Source organism: Stigmatopora nigra, chromosome 15, assembly GCF_051989575.1.
Source record: "Stigmatopora nigra isolate UIUO_SnigA chromosome 15, RoL_Snig_1.1, whole genome shotgun sequence".
NCBI lineage: Eukaryota > Metazoa > Chordata > Actinopteri > Syngnathiformes > Syngnathidae > Stigmatopora > Stigmatopora nigra.
This window is the reverse complement of record NC_135522.1, coordinates 7,654,654-7,675,272: the sequence shown is the minus strand read 5'-3', so window position 1 is coordinate 7,675,272 and position 20,619 is coordinate 7,654,654. Positions and strand designations below refer to the sequence as shown.

General features: G+C 39.1%; 1 protein-coding gene across 21 annotated transcripts in view; it reads right to left on the bottom strand.

The window, feature by feature from the left end:
* The window catches only part of nfixb (nuclear factor I/Xb), a 103,381-nt gene that overhangs the window by 29,674 nt on the left and 53,088 nt on the right, over nt 1-20,619 (bottom strand). Inside the window, exon 5 of one of the 21 annotated variants that reach the window (XM_077733815.1) lies at nt 12,379-13,464. The exons of the other annotated variants lie outside the window; for them this stretch is intronic. Coding sequence (XP_077589941.1) covers nt 13,385-13,464 — 80 coding nt within the window. The 3' untranslated portion in view covers nt 12,379-13,384. Of the gene's footprint in view, nt 1-12,378; nt 13,465-20,619 lie in introns of those variants that run through there. 21 annotated transcript variants of the gene reach the window in all.

Sequence of the window (20,619 nt, the reverse complement as noted above, 5' to 3'; positions counted from 1 at the left end):
CAGCAGTCTCTCCGACCCCGTAAGGGCTCATCCCACCCTCTCCTCCCGTGTCGTTTCCTCATGCAGGCCTAATCCTCGCGGCTTTAAATCTTAAAACTTTCCCCCCCGAAAGCTGAAGACAAGACCCAAAGAGAAATTAAAAATGTGCCCTAAGACGCAGAAGAAGTCGGCTTTGGAAACCAACATTAACCCTGCTGACACGACGCAGTCTATAACTGTGAGTGCATTACAGCCAACATTGACTCCTCCCAGAAATGCTTGCTTCCTTCAATCCATATAAAATTCCTGTCCAAAAGTCACACAATTTTTTTTACCTCCATCTGTTTTTGCTCTAATGAATTCTCTTGAAGTTATTGTTCATACTGTGGGGGTGGGACTAAAATTCTTTACAGCAATTCACTTCCCTCACTGGATCAGATCACCAAGTTAGGGCAGGTAATGCAGTACTTCAAATTTACAACCTGTCGGTTTGGCTTGCCTCAAGGAGAAATAAAATATGGCTTTGGTTGCGATGCGATCTTGGGCCCAACCCAAATTATCCAAACAACTCTTTTACAGTTTAATATACAGACATATCATGTTAAATATAAAAAAAAAGGTTCTTCAAAAAGTGCTAAGTAAAAAGACACATCAAGTGCACAATAATAAATCTATGGTAAGATTTAATTTAACATTTTTACTGCAGATAACTCAGTAAAGTATTGTATTTTGGGACTGAAAGCACAAATAGTGGGAGAAAAAAGATCATTTAGATATTTTACCATGTCATTGTCATCAAAATGTAACTGAAACCATATGTGCGCACCCATGCTTCCCACAAAATTAAAATAAATAAAAATAGAAATATATCAGGTTGTTGCTTCCAATAGCACCCTAATGTTATTAGTAGTATTCAGTTATTTTTGTTAAATTCAATAGAATTAAGTCATATCTTGCCATTCAACAGGATAGACCTTCAACTCCTTTAAACTGGGAGGACTGTCTCATGTTTCATCTGATTCGTCCAATTGCCTCTCCCAGTCAAAATGAATTGGAACATTGCAAATGAACCGAGAGAAGGCCCGATTTTAAATAGATCAGGCTTCATTCTAATACAAAAATAATGATGCTTTCGCTGTATCAAGGCCTTCTAAGCCTGCCTCGCCCTACCTAAATGCTCATAGGCCCTTTGGGGATTGAGCCATTTGTAAATATTTTTAAGAGGCCCGATTGCCCCCAGCTCAGCAGCTCAGAGAGGCCTTTAAACCCTGCAGCTAAATCCTGGGGTTATGTAAGGTAAAGTCCTAAATCTCACCAAGCCTGATGTTACATATTACTGTAATTGCAAATGGGGTGGGAGGTGTACAGGCAGTGGTGGGAGTGAAGACATTTGAAGAAAATTGACTTTGGGGGCTGGTGAAAGGAGAAATGAAGAGGAAATGAAAAGAAGGAGGTGTGAGCGGATGGATGGAGTTGTGGAAAAGGGAAGGGAACGAATGAAACCAGGTCTACTTCAACACTACGTTTCTGTTCGAAGTTCTCTCTCACTCTTTCTTTCTTTTCCCGCTTCATCATGATCTTCAACATAGGGATGGGTTTTTTTCTCATGCCAAAAACATGAACTAAATGGAAACAAAAAGCTGACTGAATTCATCCTGTCAAATCTGACCTTATTGAGTAAGAAAGGAACATGCCTACATATCGTATGTTAATATAAATCCAACCCGTTGAGAACCATTACCACAAGCTCATCACTATTTTTCACATCAGTACACGTCCTTTTTTTAGAGCATGCCTGTTTTCAGAGCTCATCTGCATGTATGAATCTGAAATGTGTGTGAAGGCGGATAAGGGGTGTTGTGATCATAGTGCATGATGCAAGGCCATGTCTAACAATGCAAACAAGCTTGGCAATATTTTTTTTTGTAAAGGCGGCCTTTAAAAAGCTCACAGTGCCTAAAGTGTTTCTGCAATATTTGAGTGTGACGGTCATGATGATTTAACTTTGTTTAAGTAGGCTTTTGGCAAATTTGCTTGTATTCAAACCTTTTTACATGGTAAGGTAAATGAATTAAATACCAATGTAACAGATGGAACTAGTTAAATTATGACATCAACCTGTTGCCCAAGTCTACTTTTAGAAAAATAAAAACCTACCAAAAATAATGCGATTACCAAATAACATAAGATAATAAAAGAAAAAATAGGACGAAAAAAAACATGATTGTTTAAGTCTACAAATTCCCCACTGAGCCATCCCCAAAACAGCACCCACATGGCCTTGCAGTCATGTAAACCGTTTTGTTGCTATGCCCATTAAACATCACAATAAAACCCAAGCCTGTATTCCCACTGGCACCAAAGACTGAATTCTATCTTACTGTGAATTGCAATGCTGTCGGCAAGAGGAATACAGGGACACAGCGAAGAAGCTTAGGTTCAAAGAAGGGGTGGCTAAATGGTGTAGATCCCTCACATTGTCCATGTCATTGGCTGCCACCCAAAGAGAGGGCAGTCAACAAAGGGACTGTGAAAAGAATAGCAGCTTTTCTGTGCTCTACTTGCTGTGTAATATCAGGTAAAATGAGCTGTTGGTATATGTTGTTGGGGCGTCAAGAAAAGTCAGGGGATCAATGTAGCACTGTGTCAGAAGACAGGCAGGGTACAAATGGGAGTAGACTAACAAAAGACAGAATCAAGTTGTGAAGGTTTGCAGGCTATTTGAACCAAATTTATACTGATGGAATTTCAAAGACATACTGTTCAAGTTGCAGTCTGTTTTTGCTTTTTGAGTACATTACTGACATAAAACAGGCACATCAAGCAGTGAGTGGAATGAACGGTTTCTGACCATTTTATGATATTTTAAACTAGGGGGTCTACAGCTATCACAGAGTTGTTTCCAAGTATATTTTTAAAGATTAAAACATGTTGCAAATCCACAATCAAATCAATTGGACATAGAAAAAAATAATTACGGTATGGTACAACTAAAAGGTGCCCCTTATAGTGCGGAAAATACGGAACATATTTTCTGTTGGGAGGAAAAAACAGTGCAGTATGTAAATAAAAACATTTGGCAATGTTTTTGTTACTATTATCACAAGTCTGATTACAAGAATCTCTATGGTGGTCTTTTCCACAGAAAATATTTTATCTGCCCCTTTCACCATTGTGTGCATCACCCTGAGATGTCTGGTTTCTTTTCATATCCTCCCAGTGGACTAAGAATGAAATAAAACAGCCCAAGTGCCCTCACTGTGCCTCCTGATGAAAAGTTGTGCATCTACCTCTACACAAGCACTGGATTTTAATTGATTTGATAGATTTAACAACAATACACAAATTGTGTTTCCATATGTGAAAGAAGTTGGAATAAACAAGTATTTAAAAAAAGTAACACATGCTTTTACATGTTATAGTCGACAACTAGTGGATAGTTGTTTTCTTTTTTGGAAAACAAAACTTGATTTATTTTAATCATCACTAAAAAAAAGTCTAATTAATTCATAAAATCGATGTATTGCGGAAGCTTAATGCTGAGTTAGCAATGTATAGACATTTATGTCAGTCAACTCAGTCCAAACCACAACCTCAATTGCATTATATTGCTCCTCTGGTATTATTGTGAACGCGATCATAGCTTTCCACTGTGCTCTGTCATTTCTCTGTCATCTCGCTTTCCCTCCAACTCATCCTTTTACTGCATTTATGAGTCCCACATCTGTATCAGACATCATCTCCTCAGTCAGGGGTCAAAATATCGCAAGAAACGGAGTAAAACGGCAAAACGACTAGCTCTGATGTGGGATACGGAAAATGAGAGCAATACTATTTATTCTGGAGATGAAATTACGTGAAAGAGCACATACCGTCCTTTAACCAAATAGTATTTTTTCACTTCAAATGGATTTCTTAACGGGCATCAAGATTTTAGCTGTTACGATTTATTCCATGAAAGAAGAGACAGACAAGAAAAAGAAAATACCTTTGTTAGTTTCACAAATTTTAGATGAGAAAAGTACTATGGTTATTTCTCCCTAAGCGGTGCTTATTGGAGTTTTCTGATTCTATTTTGAAGTCACACCCATATGCATATATATATATACATTGATTTAAGGTCCAAGCACGTAATAAGTTGGGGTACACACACACATACATAGGGAACTCAACCCCCATCCCCTAACCCCCCTGCATTCACAAAAAGCTCTATACTGAATCTTTCAGAAAATTGTCCAATGCTGATTGATTGCTCCCCCGGTGATTTCAGTGAGTACTTACACGCTGAAGGATATTTTACTGCAGGAAGTATCTCACCAACACTAAGCTCACAGGGATCGTAAGATAAAATGGAAAAAAATGGTTTGGGGTAGGGCTGTAAGGAGATTTGCTGCAAGTGTAGGATGCAGTACAAGAGTGGACGAGACTAGGAAACGGCTGCTAAAGCGCTTTGTAGAAACTGGCCGCAGTCTTGTTGTCATTGGTATTGGTGAGATGTGTTTTTAAGACTGCTCTTTCTTCTGATGCCTTACTTGTGCTTTCTACTCTACTTTACTGCATCTCAGAACTACAAGTGTGGTGGTATAAGAAATCCCCCCGCCACACACACACAAACATGTCTCCTTCATTCAACAGGGGAAAAAATGAAATCTGGACAGTGCATTTGAGAACTCTGTGGGCTGATTATCCCTATCACAAGGTTAATCACATGATATTTCATTTGTTTTCCATGTGGGCTCTAGTGTGCAGCTACAAAGACCATAGTTTGGGTAGAATTTCCATGACCCAGTCAAAGCAGAAATCTTGATTGGTACTCGCCTCCGGTGGCTTCTCGCTCAAATGTAACTGGACCTGTCTGCCTCTATGCTAGTGTTTGGACTAGTGTTCTGCTATTTTCTTATAATCACACAGTCTCCAATGACGTTATTCCCAGAAACACAGACTAAAACTAGATTTTAGTGTTGTAGCCCTTTCACCTTCTTCCAACCACTTCCTCTACAGAGGAACTAACCAATATCATTTGCTCTGGATTTAATTTTTGGGGCAAAAACCATAACATAAAGGCTTGTATGTAGCAAAACTTTTCAAAGCCCAGGGGTAAAATGAATGAGTGGTTGGGAAATCTGTCGCTATGTGGGTTGGGTTTGCATTTTCTCTTCGTCTTTGTGTTGTTTTTCTCCAGGTGTTTTCCTTTAAAATTCATGAGTCGGCACCGGCTCTTTATTTTTCTTTGAAATTGAAGTCAGGTTCTTTGGTGTTCTCTCTTGCCAATCTCTGGACAGATACTTTCAAATATGGCGAGGTTTTAGTAGTCGTCTTGTTTCATTAACCCAAATACAGAGTTGTTTTAATACTAATGCATATCTTTATCTTTGCCATCTACTTACTAAAAAATACAAACATACGTGAATGCACAGTGACAGTCGCAAAAAAATCTAAAATCTTGTACGAAAAAGATTAGATTTATGCCAGATTAAAGTCAACATAGTCAAAGGCAAATTTAAAGAAAGTTGCAATTATCGACTGACAGTACTATATGGTAACCTATATCTCAACCTAGTAACCTCTATAAGCGGAATTTGTAAAGTTATGTTGTGTTCGCCTAATTGAGTCTTGCCTTTCCGTAAAGGATCATCCAATTCACAACCACTCATCATGACCTCTGGCTCAGACTGTGCCCCCAATCAAAAAGCACAACCTAGTCTTTTAATCCAGCGCCATAATCACGAATGTTTCTCTGTCCACATAGGGCCAGACCCCGTAGAGTTGTGTACAGAGTGTAACAGGCCACCCTCGCATTACGGAAAATAAATATCTCCACTGATTAAATCATTAAGGAGATTTTTTTTGACTAGTCCAACTAAAACCCTGTCCTTTAAATTTTCTCCCAGCTCATAGAGTTAGCGAGGGATCGTAAGGGAGGCGGGTTAGCAGTCGTAGGGATTAACTTGTTTGGGCTGTCCGCAAGCTCAAACACTAAGCACTCAATCACTCAATCACTCGGATCTACCCGCTCACAAGGACTGAGCCTCACAGATCCCAATGACATTGACCATGGTAGGAGCGCTAAATCTATTTGCTCTAGAACTGACCTCTCAAGCCGTTGATGATCCTGTATCCCTATCTGCATTGACCAATATTATATCCCTATCAGCAGCTTGCAATGAATGATGATATTAGGCGGGTATGGGAGGGTGGTAGGGCAGTGGGATACAGCAGGTAGATTAGGCTTGGTTGAGGAATATTATTGAGGCCTTTCAGATTTTTTGGGGGGTGGCAATATTTAAGACCATTAAAAAATGGAACTGACTTCTTGACAGCATCACCAAAATTGATAATACACAAAACTGATAATTGTTGTTATTAAAAGCTTTGCAATAAATAAATATAAATTAATTGGAATTCCATCGCAAAGAAACAATTGTCATTTTAATCCACTGAAAAGGAGCTAATTTTCAGTTTTTAGGTTGTAATTTGCGTCAAAGATGGTAATATTTTGCATATTTGCTGTATTTATATATTGAGATATTTTAAAAGAAAGTTTGCTTGCTAAAACCGAAAACGTAATAAGCATAGTAATAAATGAAAATAAATCAAAAGGCTGACTTCAAATCCTGGCTCACCATTCACTTTGGTTGGCATGGGACCTGAATCAACAATTCAGTCAAGGTTTTCTTTCAGCAATGGACATTAAGGCATTTGGACAAGAGAATGTTCCGTCACACAATTGAATGGATTTCAGAAATTCAGCTACATTAACTTAATCATTGCCTGATGTTTCCTGTAATCTCCGTGGGTGCAATGCATTTACCCAGAGGCAATGTCAGAGAATGCAATCAGCTTTCTAAAAAGGTGTTAGAGCAGGATGGGTGGTTATCGCACATAAGCCCCTCTCAGTTCTTGTGTGCTTATGTTACTTAATTGATTGAAAAGAAATCGATCACATCCTCCAATTGAACTATTTCAGTGCCATTGACGATGATAGACCAATCACATTCCTCTTAACATTGCTGTGAACTGAAATGAGTTTGTCACTAGTAGACGTACAATCCCTTTAAAGTTGGAAGACTGGCAGCAAATGAGCATTCGTCTTGCCCAGTCAATGGTAGCCAAAAACTTCATTTTTAATGAAGGAATTGTTGTTGGTGGATTAATTCATAGTTCTTATGGATATAATCATCTCTGTTTATTATGTAGTATAAGAGACTAAGTAGGAAGTTTAACTGCTTTACGTTTGTTTGCGTTTTTGTTTCTTTAACTTTAAGAACAGCTTTGCAGTACTTTTCTGTTGTCTCTACTTGTACACATGAAGCCTAATGTTTTGGGGGTTGTAGTTCATGTGCTAAAAAGATAATTAAAATAAGACAACTAAATAAAGGAGACACTATGTTGAAGCAAGACATACTGGGAAACCCAAAAGGTCTTGGACGAAAAGGAACAAGGAGTCCGGCGGCAAACTGAGCTGGGCTGGTGTCTGTTTTCCCTCTGGCTGGTGATGGGCGACTGCAGCCAGCATAAACACATGCCTTCATGGCTCACACATTTCCTGCTTCACTCCACATCCCAGCACTGGGCCACACAGGCTCAGGACACTGCTGTGAGTTGTGTGTGCATGTAGCAAATCTGGACTTACAATTTGTCTCAGCAGCATGTCAGTTTAAAAACACACATAAAAGTCTTGTAATTGAAAAAATAAAAAAATTCTGGGAGGGTTGGCTGCAAGCAAACAGATGGACGTCTACCAATGTCAATGGCAATGAGTGAGTTACTTGAGCTATATTTTAGTTAATAATTTGTTTACACAATTGACTATAATAATCACAAACTGATCTTATTTTGGTCTTGAAGGCACTGGTGGCTGCACAAAAAGATTCCTGTAGGAGCGCATTTTTCCCAACCATTGCCAGGAAAAGCCATATGCAATACTGGAAAATTATAAATAATTTAAACTACCTACTTGCACCGGCACCATTCATCAGTCAGGTTACCTTTTGGATTTCATTTGCACAATCCTACAGTTAATTGACATATGCAGCCAGCTCCAGCTGCATCCTTCCCTTTTGCACACTTATAGTCACCCAGTCATTCACATATGCTTAATTTTAGGTGTTAATTTGCTAAATAGCAGAAGAAACTCATGTTCTCGCCGAAGGCTGTATACATTTAAAGCAAAGGGGTCACGGAGGCAAGCCGTTTCCCTTCGTCCCAGCAAATGGTGCGTAAAACAGTTCTCGTGTGCCATAGTCCAGAAGGAGATGATTATCTGGAGCTAATTTAACCCACAGTGGGGTTCAGTGTCTCCCTAAAGGATAATAGAGGGGTATTTTTACGGCAGAAACTATACCGGATAAGGTGTCCCAGAAGAACCCTTACAAGACGGGCATCTAGGGATCATCCTCTTTTGCAGTCAACTTGGTACTGCCTGATGATAAATCCAGTTGAGGCAAGGCGAGCGGGATATGCTTTAATCTTATAATAATAGCTGACAACGCAATTAAAAACATAATTTGCTGTGTCTAGCCTAAACATTGCTTCAGACAGCAAGTTAGACTGTATAACTTCTTCATATAACACTAACCGGTTAGGCAATAATAAAAAAATTCCAATGTTGAGACCTGTACATGATATGTCTAGGTCTCACTGCTTTGCAAAAAAATGCACACATTAAAGCATCAATGTGGACCTGAATGTAAACATGTTAACAATGTGTATTAAATGTGTTGGGTCGTATACACAAGGAAACTCAATCTATGACCTATCAGCTTCCAGGAAAATTAATATGCGTGACACAAACTTTCTCATGTGACACTTTCACCCTTTACATACCCTTCTTCTTTTCTCTGTCTGTTTTCAATTCTGCCTGTAACTTCCTAACAGCTCAAATGAGGTCATTATTTTAGGAGAATGTACCCAGTAACCCCGAGCAATGTGGTTTTTGCATATGTGTGTGCATACATATCCGTGACTGCCACATACTGTCATGCACACATCTGTGTGTGTGTTCACGCACATAATGTTAACCCACAATATGCAGAGGGACTTTTTATGCTGGGGTTTAGGCAATGTGCACTGGTTGTCATAGGACTTTATCTAACATAATCACTGTTTATGTGTAAAAGTATAAGTTTGCTGATCCAGGGCTTGAGAAACATAAAACAATAAGGGGGAAAAAAGCAAAAAAGTGGATGGTGTTCGTTGCTAATGTGAAAAAGGTGCCAGAAAAATGCACAAAGAAATATCTTAAAGACTAGGAAACGCCTTAAACTTAACAGTTTACATAAAAAGTAAAGGGTTAGCTCATAATTTGGGAAAATCTAAATTTATAAGAAGTTGGGATGAGTTTATAATTCTACTCAGTGAGGTTGCATCTATACCGAGTTATGTGTTTTACTGTCAAGTTACATTAATTTAAAGGAGAGAGGAAAAAACTACATTCTTTTTACTGCCTAATTTAAAATTGAAAGTCTCTGGTAAGGTAGAAGAAATATGACACTTGGAAATAAACCACTAGACGTTTTAATACACAAGCCAATGGTGATAAAATTAAACACCAACCTATTTATTCCCGTGGGATGAATATGAGCTCAGCGCTCATGTTCAAAATGCTGAATATACTATATTTCCATTTCATGTGTACGCATAATTGAAAGATAAAATCTGAGTTGAATTTAATTGTAGCGAAAAATATTATCGATTTAATCCAACATGCATTTTTGTTTTTCATTCTATTCCAGCAATGTAAAATGACAGATCAATTAAATCTCTTATGCAGAGGTTAATTAACCTGTGAATCCATCTGCTACCATTTATACAACAGAAAGATGAGTTTGTTTTCAGCTCAACAGCCTCAGATTTAACACTGAATAATGAAGCCCATCATTATTTTTGTTTGATTTTGCACCATGTAATTTCTCTCCACGTCTAAATGCAGCAAATGAACCTTTTTTTGGGAGCCAAAATCTTAATATTGACATTAACATTCCAACTGGTTGCATTTAAAATTCAAAAACAAAGAATTGCAGATTGACAAATGGAGTCCCATGAGTGCCTGCCCAGGCACCTGATGATGGAGGGGTTCACCCGCCTGACTTGAGGGTGGGAAGACTCAGGCCTGATTCCCACTGGTGGCGGCATGATTGTGAGTGTGGTTGCTCATTTGTCTCTCTATGTGCCCTACAGCTAACTGGCGACCAGTCTAGGGTGTAGTCTGCTGGGATAGGCTCCAGAAATCACTGTAATCCTTATGAGGATGCACAGTACGGAATATGAATGAATGAGTGCCTCCCCACCTTCAAACCTGCCTGCAAGAAGATGGACAGGGCACAACTAGATAAATAACCTTTGGGCACACCTAGATAAATAGCCTTTAACAGCACAGCCATCTACCTTATCCACTAAACTCCACTAGTCTCATTGATTGGATACCGGGACTAGGTGCTTGTGACCATTCTCCCATAGAGAGTGTCAGTGTGCTTTCCTGCCAGCTTGCCTCTCCCATAAAGACATAGCAATGAGGGACAGATCTCATTAGGGGAAGATTAGGCCAACATCTGTTTGCTGTCCCAATGCCACTGCTGCCGTCGCTCTGGAGCTGTGATGAGTGGTAATGCCACTACCAAGGTATTGCACGATGAACAAGCATACAACCATGTTTCACACAAACAGAGCTGCTACAGGGTACTAATCTTTGCTCTCCTTGGCTTACAGTGGGAGACTAAGCAGAGGCCAGTGTAAGTCTGTGTGTATGTGTTGTCTTTGACCCACTGTATGGTCGAATCCAAACACTAAACAAGTCAAGGGGGTAAGTGAGCAAGTAAGGACAAACCCTAAACATCTCTCATGCAATGAGAGGGGAGAAAAAGGGAAACACGTGAGGGGGTTAGATGTAACAGAAGGTTTATTGTTTGTGGTTCTTTGGGGAGGGTGTATGGCGGAGAAAGGAGGTAATGGAGTAGAAGAGGAGGAGGACAGAATGGAGGGCAGCTATGCTTAGTGTCCATCTGCAGATTGGGACTATCCTTACAAAGATGTTGATCAACAATAAGTTAGTTTGACTGCTCAGGCAAGATAAAAAATATTTGGCCATGATGACAAGAAGTATGTTTAAAGAAGTGAAGGTTAAGGCACTGTACCAAATGGCGACACTTCTGAAAGGACGTCGCAAAGCTTGGGAAGTAAAACAAAAGATTAAAATTTGGGTCCTTGCCAGCAAACCAATCAAAGTAACCAGCAATTCAGTGAATTGGTCTAACGGCTTTCTAAAATTATCCCAAGCATTTTCATGGCAACAAAGTGTCTATGGCTAAGGAACATATGAATAGAAATGAGTAGGGAGCAAGGCACCTTATTAAAGCTAAAATAATAAAAGTTTCACAGCGAACTGTTGTTTTTCTTATTTTGTTCTTCATGGTCAACATGTATATTTGACTTTTGTAGTCAACAATGGAAATGAGAGGCTTAAAAGTCAACCCATCTTACTATGAGAATGAAGAGGTGATATGACTTCCCTACATTTCAAGTGCTGTGGTTCTTATTGGACTACCCAGGAGGGAAACATTAATTACTATATCTTCTTTGGGTGGCAACATATTAAATGGTGAAAAAAAATTGAGTGCTGTCACATTGAATAATTTAGGTCAAAAATTGTTTTGGCATTTGATCGAGAAGATTTAGTCCTGCTTAGGACAAGGTATGAAAATCCCACAAAGATGGACTATTCATCAACTACAGAAAAAAACACACAATTAGTGTGTACACTTCACTACGAGAGGGGTTTCCAAACTACAAACTAGCCAGATGGCTGGCAGTTTTCTTGGCAACTTTTACAGACTTTTTCAGAGGGAATGTGCTTTTTGGCGTGATTGCAGAGAGTCTGCCCATTAAGAGTGAAGCGAGAGCCAAGGGGTGATTAGCTTAGCTTGAAGCAGAGGGTTATCCTGATCCTGTTCATAATATGAAAATGCACCCACCTCGACCGCTTCCTATTTCATTTTATAACATTTCCAAAGCGAATGAAATTTACAAAGAAAACAAAACAAACCAGTGATTTTAGAGCACATTGAATCACTAGTAGAATTCCAATCCATTTGAATCGAAAGCATGCATTTGTTCATCCGCTCCGAGTACTCCCAGTTCAAATGAATCGAAATTCTATTGTCCTCAATGTCAGCCAATAGAATCCTGGATTACGGAAAATGTTTTTTGTTTTTTTTTAATCATCCACATTTTCAACTGATTAAACGCAATGATACATCACTGGTTCGGAAAAAGAGATCAGTTTATCTTCTTTGCCAAATTGATATTTTAAAAATCAGATTTTTATCGACTTTACAATTTTACAAAGAAGGGCTTACTCAACCAGTATGTGGTGAAAACCAAAAATTACACTATGCCACTAATGGGAAGATGAGCAATTTACGTAGGGCCACTACGTGAAAGGCAAAACAAGCACATTCAGAAAGACCTTCTCCAATGCTTAATGCAAAGCAAAATAAATATGACCGCATATAAACCACAAAAGAATAGAGTTAATATAGCTATGTACATCAATGGTCTTGTCTTTGACCAATAATACAGCCGTTTCCTAGAAAACTGGAACCAATGTAATTATGCTGCATTTGTGACAGCTAATGTAGTCCACGCCAACATATTTGTTGGCAAATGTGGAGAATTTGACTACCACATTGTGTTTTTCTTTTCTTTAAAAAATATATACAGGGGGCTGATTTAAATTATGCAACGGGTACTGCTTTTCGCTTGACAGAATAATTCCAGAGAAAATTATTAATACTGCATCATTCCTCACATTATAATTTCCTTATACTCTTGTTTGCTTTGTGTGTGTGTGTCTGCAGGTTTGAGCAATCTATGTGCTGGTCAAAAAAGTATTAAAGAGAAAAAATAACAACCGAGCTGTCAAATGTAGAGTCTTAACACAAACCATCTGGTGAAACGATGGAGGTAAACAGGCACAAATACAACTGAGCTGAGAGCAAGAAAAGCGTGGAAAAGGAGGCAGTTCGAGGAGGAGAAAAGAAGCAGGGATGTTGTCAGAGGACACGGGGTGGGCTTGACTAAAATTAAAGGAGGTGGAGTAGGAGAGCTGCCCGTGGTATTAGAGGGAAGAAAAAACAAGAGTTTAGCTTGCAAGAAAAGGGAATGCTAGAGTTTGAGCAGGAGGAGGTGGGACGAATAATGGGGCGGTGAAGGCTGGTGATGCTGAGGGTGGCAAATGTTGTCTGAGAACAAATTAAGGCATTGTAATCGAGACTTGACAGAAGGAGAGGAGGAGTGGGCGCTTCAAACATTTGTCTGCATGCATTATATTGGAGCCTACTATACAAAAGCATGGCTTGACTCCAACATGCTATTAAAAACACTCTTAATTGAAGGCGGTAGTAATGTTTTAAAGCTGGGTTTTAGGATAGGGGAAGGCTGGGGGGGGGATGTGTTCAGTAAAGTCAAGTTTATGGAATTGTCTCTTACCTGTTGGGGGTCAATCACAGCGCAGGGTCAGAAACATAGAAGAAGAAAAGGGAAAGCATCAATTAGAATATTTTTTCTGAAAACATATTGTGGCATCAGACAATTCATTCCTCAAAATATCCATGTTTAGTATTGTCTGAAAGAAAAAAGAAAGTACATTTTCATCCATAATCATACATTTCATGATTCGGCCACATTTGCACTGATTTTTGGACTTTGTATAACTTTCCAAGAGTATGTTTAGAACACTGTCACCAGCCCTAGATTTTTTGTGTGAAATTACCGTCATTAATTTTATCCGGCAGACAAATAGGCATTAAAAATGACTGATTCTTGCTTGTCATTTTTTTTCTTTACTAAAAGATGTGTGTCACTTTGAAGAATCAAGCACCCCCATCACTGTTGCCCTCTCTTTCATCTTAACATCTGTTTTCAGTAAGGACCAGTAAGGGAATGTCAGACTCTTAAAATTAATTAGCATATTACCAAATGTTTAAGTGAGAGGCACCCTTGTTAGACTCCCGTTACTCTACAATTTGTTACACTGAACCTCCATATACTGGACTCCCAAGTGAGGTAGATTATTTATCAGGGGACCAATTAGAGTGGGATGGGAGGTCACTGACCTTTCGTCTGGTTTCCTCAGCTCCTGTATTGCCTAACAAGGGGCATGCCACCACATGGAGGCATCCACAGACATTAGAAGGGGACGTGGAGTCAACTATCTCCAACATAATGACGGACTATGACAAATATATTTCTTTATTCGCTCCACCTTTTTGGTTAGGTGTGCACACGTGTTGCAGCTCTCCAACGAAGGTCAATACAGTGCAATTTATTCTCAACAATGAATAGCAGAGAACAGTTGGTGAAAGAGAATTGATTGATAGAGTAAGGTCTAGTGCAGTGATTCATGAACGATCGTCATAATAATCCAAGAGAGAAGAGATTAAAATTGAACTATTACAAGGTTAAAATTGAAATATGAATTCATAGATTGTACACGTTTCAATTCGTAATATTTTGAGAGGGATAAAAACAACAAGTGGTTTCATTTATGGCTATCAAATGCGTCAGGGAGATCTGGAAATGATCTGTGATCCTGACAGGAGGGTGTGAGTGGGATGAAGCACGTGCATGTGGAAGGGTGGGGGTTTTTTGGTCCAGGGAGGCCTGGTTGTTGTAACCCCTGACCTTTTGGCACGCGTTAGGGACTCCCTAAAGCCACTTCAAATGCACCCTGCATGGGAGCTCTCCTGTACCACAGCAAAACTAAGAAATGGAAACGGTGAGAAGGCAGCTCAGCTGTCAGCGATACACTGAAAAGTTACTCATATGTCAAGCTAACTCTGGTTCTGCTTGATGTCCTCAATTAACTATTTTTACACCAAAAAAATAGAACTAAATTGGTAAATTACATTTTCAGGAGTTCTATAACTTTTGCAATTATTGATACACTGGTATTTTATTGAGATTGTGTCTGTGTTGACATCCAACTGGTATTTATCTGACATATGTCAGGCATTATTACTGTCTTTTTCTGCCTTTCCTTTTCGTATTTTTCAAGTAGTTCCAAACCTCCACATTTAGATGTCACACACAGTGCAGAAACACTCTGACGCACAACCAAGCACACCCTCCTCTCTTCTAGTTTCTGCCCCCCGGAGAGATAGATGGCAGATAACAGAGTCCCATGTCTCTCTTTAAGCCGTGGTGCGCGTGGTCTGGTTACCCTGCTAAGAATTTCACCTTATGCTGATGTCAATACCAGCAAAACCAGTTGCAAAAAAAACAAAAAAAAATCCAGCAAGGCCCTGTTGGATTGACAATACTTGTCTACCAAATGTTAATAGTGTGGCCTACATGACCCAAAATTTAATTCCATGTATGACAACACTGGGTCTTTAGAAGGTATAAGTTGTTTTTGAAAATATCCTCTTGCCCAGTGAAGGAGTAAAAATAAAATTAGAAAATAACTATTTTAAAACGCCTGTCTTAGATATCTTTTACTCTTCCCCTATTAGCTCTGTCAGGCCCCAAATACAAAGTAATTATTTCACAAAGAAATACGGCTTCCCATGGAATTATTTAATACTGTTGGATAGATTTGAGATTTGTTCTTTTTGGCAAGAGAACAAGGACAACAGAAAACGCAAATTATTAGTTTTGAATCACCCACAGTAAAATGTAATTCATAACAATGAATTATCACCCAAGTTTCAGTGCAGGCTAGACTTTATGGGCTGCAGAGCGGGTGGCGAGCTTGGGGGTGGAAATGTGGGCGCATGCCAGCAGAAGGAAACTCGATATCGTTCGTGAGATGTCAACTTTCAGTGACAAAGCAGAGCCAGAGTGTTGTAACCAAGCCAACATCATCTCAAAGCACTTGATTTTACTCCCCTCTTTTTCTAACTGCAGCACCACTATTACTAACCAACATAAAATCTACCTGACAGTTGACGGGAATCTGTGATCAATCATCAAGATGAAGCACCCCTTCACCCAGAGTAAATATACAGTTTAACATAATGCACAGTAAGTGTTGCATGAGTGCTCTAGTCCACATACAGGAATTCCCTTCAAACATTAGTCTCCTACCACACTAGGATACACTTCCAAGAATGAGGTTAAAAGGGAGGGTTTCACATTTATTTTGGCTGTCTAAGCAGGCTAACATAGCCAGACCAGAGTCTTCCTAGGTTTCTTCTGGCCGCTGCGGCAGAAACAAGGTGGCAAATGTACTAAAGAAGAATATTGCATTACTGTTTTAGAATGACCACTATCATTTTGATATTTCTAGGAAAGATGAGATTTTCTGAGGTATATCAAATAAGTCCACATTAAGTAAAATAAATCTGTTAACTTTTCACTTGACAAAATGTCATAACTTCAGAAATAGAAGAAGAACCACCACTTTGGGTTGAAATCTCAAGTGTTGTGAAAGCAAATAAAATAAATAGTGTAGATTGCATGTTGAAAATATGCCTGCTTTGGGTTTTTTTCTGCGGATTCCAGTTTTGTCCAACATACCAAAACATGCATAGTTAACTAAACATTCCGCATTGTCTGCTCACATACAGTGACAATTTTGATCGGATCAGAATATGAAAATACAATGGTATGGTGTTGAAGACCCCAGTCATTCAGTCCTTCACATCCCTTGACAGAATATTTAAGCATTCATTGACGTGACGCTAATATTCTACCAACAACTGCTTGCCATATTGCTGATCAGGATTGGCAATATTCGCCAATTTTGGGGGAATAATTTAATGTGGGTGGCGCACTGAGCAGATTGAGCTATGATAGTGTCCGTGTGTGTGTTCACCGTCGCACATGTTCAAATTGTCATCGCATTCATCTGCTCAGAGAACTGTGCATATATTGGACACATGCATACGGAGTTTAATATTGACACAAGCTGCTTATATGTAGGAAACGCCTATCAATTTAATCACTAAATTCTGAGGCTCGGCGGAATGGTCTGAAGATAAAATCTCCTATTGTATCACCCAAAATTTGATTCACAGTTTATCCAATTTAACCACCCACCAACTTTTTTTTAATGATACAAGATGAGCAAAAGACAAAGAAAGCTCAAGATTAATTTAGAATACCAAAAATACAAATTCACTCTGTCAGGTTTTTACTTTATTTTCAATATAGTTTATCCTGATCATGGTCACAGGGCACTGGAGCCTATCCCAGCTGACTTCATGCAAAAGGCAGACTACACCCTAGACTGGTCGCCAGTCAATCGTCAGGCATATACATTGAGAGACAATCATTTTCACGCACAATCACACCTCTACTGAGCAGGAATCGATCTCACGCTGTTATTGTTATTCTGTTATTTTCTAACATTGATTTTATCCCTAAGCCTATGATATACATATAAAGTGGCATCAGCACGACATCGTAAAGGAATTCTAATGTTACACATGCACAATGCCTGCCGATGTTGATTGGCTCGTGATTTTGAGGTCAAACTGAGCCTCTAGCTGATCAGTGTCTTTTTAAGTAAAAGAATGGAACACATCCCAGTGACCTATAATCACAGATGTAATGAATTCTGGAGTCAATGAGCCAAACAATGGTTCAAAATTCAGCCTCTCCCTCCTCAAGCGCCCAGCCGCCAGGACCACTGTAGCAATTAGTATAATGAATGTGGTTTCACTAGTAGGTAATAACACACTGCATGGCAAAGCCCCTCTCCCCACATTTATGTGCTGAGCTATGAATGCTTGGTTTCATTACCGTACCCCTCTGCCCCCCACACACACTCCAAAAAACTCCTAACTCCTCCTTTCCGCTCCGTTCAAATCTAAACAAAAGACACATCTGGTCTGTCTCCTGCCCCCCTTCTCCACTCTCGCCTGCTCGCTCTTTAAACTCTCCTTGTTTCTACTCCTTTTTGACTGCTTCTATCAGCATAGGAAGAACACTTTGTTGGTGGGAAGAGTTGGGTGAGGCGGATTTGCCAGAGGGTCAACCGCTCAATTTGAGTCTTTTGCTGGAGTCCAACTCTATTGCATCCCTTAACCTCATGTATACAAACTCCTTACTAACTGTATATTTGTCTACCTCTAAAACCATTTGTTTATCCAACGCTGGTGGATGACAGTTTTCTAACTCTTTAGTGTGGTGAAGCAGTAATTCTTAACCACACATCCCAAGCTGTTTTAACCCTTTTTTTAGGGCCAATGACTATTTTTGGTCATTTAAAACATAATTAAGACCTGGCATCCACCTTTATAATATTTTGGGTCATTGAGGTCACAATGTTAACTGACCTAAAGCGCAGGAATAATAATTACGATAAGTATAAATAGAATATACAATTTTGGTAAAGTTCGAGTTATTGTTTTTAATTACAGAATTTAAAATGAAGGAATATTTAAAACAAATGAAGAAAAAAGTTGGATTTTTAAATCTTTTAATCAATATCAAAGATAAATGAATTAAGGTCTAATTTATTGAGTTTCTCCTCACAAAGATCGTGGAGGTGCTGGAGCCTCTCAGCCAACTTAGCAGAGGACAAATCCTGAATTGGTTGGTAGCCAAACAACCATTCGTGCTCACATTCATATCTAAAGACAATTTAGATTTTAGAGTGTTTAACCAGCCTACTGTGCATGTTTTTTTGTGATGTGGGAAAAAAACAGAGCACCAAACTCCATAGAAGAAGGTCAGAACCCACCAAGATATGAACCCTTGATTTAAGAACTGTGAGGCAGACATGCTATCCATGCTGCCATTGTGTCATTTAAACGAACATTTTCTTATCATTTCCAAAACCTAATGAATAGAATTCACTCCAAAACTATAAGGACACATGAGTCCCCATACCTAAAAGAAAAGACCTCACTTTAAACCTCACTGGCTTGACATCTTTACATCTGGACCCAAGTTTTTTTTTTCAAACTTTGCCTTGTCTCAATTTCTGACATTATTTTCCCTACTCTTGTCTTTCGCTTTCCTCCAAAAACCCTCTTCCCTCCACACCTCCCCTTTAAAATTTTATACAGAAAAACATTCCTGGTGTTCCACACGGTTCCAGTGAAACCTGGTGCTTATTTTCAGTGCCCTAAATTGATAGCAAATGTGAGGAAAGATCTCTCCTTTCGTTCACTCTTCGCTCCCTTCAGTCTTACCACAGTTCTCCGCCTCCTCCATTTTTGGCAATAACAGTGTGGATACGTGGAACATTTGCATGACCATATTGAACCCTGGAGTTTAATGTTTTTAAAGGTGTTCTACTTTATATCTAACTTTTTTTAGAATTTCTGGGATAAAGAAGCTGACAGCCCCAAGACTGAGTCATGGACCTCTTGATTTTCAATAAGCCCCCCACTGCACTATGGAGGCCAAACCTGGTCAGCTTCAGCTGTCTTTACCCATAATTCAACAATCCAACTGTGTTTGTTTTCCCTTTTTGCCCTCACATTCCCCCTTTTTTCTCTTCTGCAGTACGTAAGTGAAACCCTAACTGCTCCTTTCATTTTGTGTGGATTTGGAGCCCTGCTGGACCCAAATGCTTTCCATTGTCATGGATGTGTGCCAAAGACAGAAACCAAGCCTTATAAATTGCCCCTTAGTTGGTAAGCCTGATAATAGTTTGATTAAACACAATGGGAGTACTAAGACGTAAATGAAGAGCAAAAATGTGGCATTGCTATTTGTCATCTTCTCAAGCAACTCATCATATAAAGCATGACAAATAAATTAGTCGCACTCGCATGTCTAAGGAAATTATGAGGTCACACTGGGCCCCACAAGCAGCAAATCCTCGGATACTGACGGCTGTAAGGTTGCAAACACTAGCGGGAAGAATAGTAACAATAACGACTTAAGAAGAACTGAATTGGGCAAAAGTTAGAAAGTGAATGACTTGAGTAAATGCAACAAATCACATTATGTGTTCCTAAATTCAGTATGAGTAGAAAGGTTGCTTGTTCCATTGTTAGCCGTTATTATATTGGGAGTAAAAGTCGCCTAAAAACAAAGCAGCAACAAAAGAAATTACTATTGGTTGGCGGTGGGCTAGCTGGTGGTTACTGAGCTCAGCACGGATGGAGAGCGGGGCCTGGCTGTTTGGATTGGCATATATTCAGCATTCCACATGTCCTTGTGATTTTTGTTCTCTGACCTCAGGAGACCCTCCACGCTACTGTAAGTTATACTCACACCAGGAGAACAGATGGATTGAGAGAGAACGCTGGAATCTTATTTGTCTTCTGGTCTCTAAATGCATGTATTGGGGGAAAAAGATATTGGAAAAAGAACAAAGATGCAGTGCAGCTGGAGAACCGTAAATGTTGGTCAGTTTGATATACAGTAGAGGATAACACAATACTACGTTGATATTTTCACCAAGAACAATAGAATTGTCCGAGCTAAAAAAAATACATTTTTTTTTTACAAGTGAGCTTGCAAATTGTTCTAATTTCAAACAGTTCCACAGGGATCCTTTTTAATTTAAAATGAGCAGTTTCCCCTTAATACAAGCGTGTGACAAAAAGGCTCCAGAGCTCGAAATGAATTTTTTTTAAATCCAAAAGACAAACTACATGATAGCAAAGATAATATAGTATTTGTGGAAAAAAAGAAAAAACTGCTAGAGTATATATGTATATAAAAATATATACATATGTA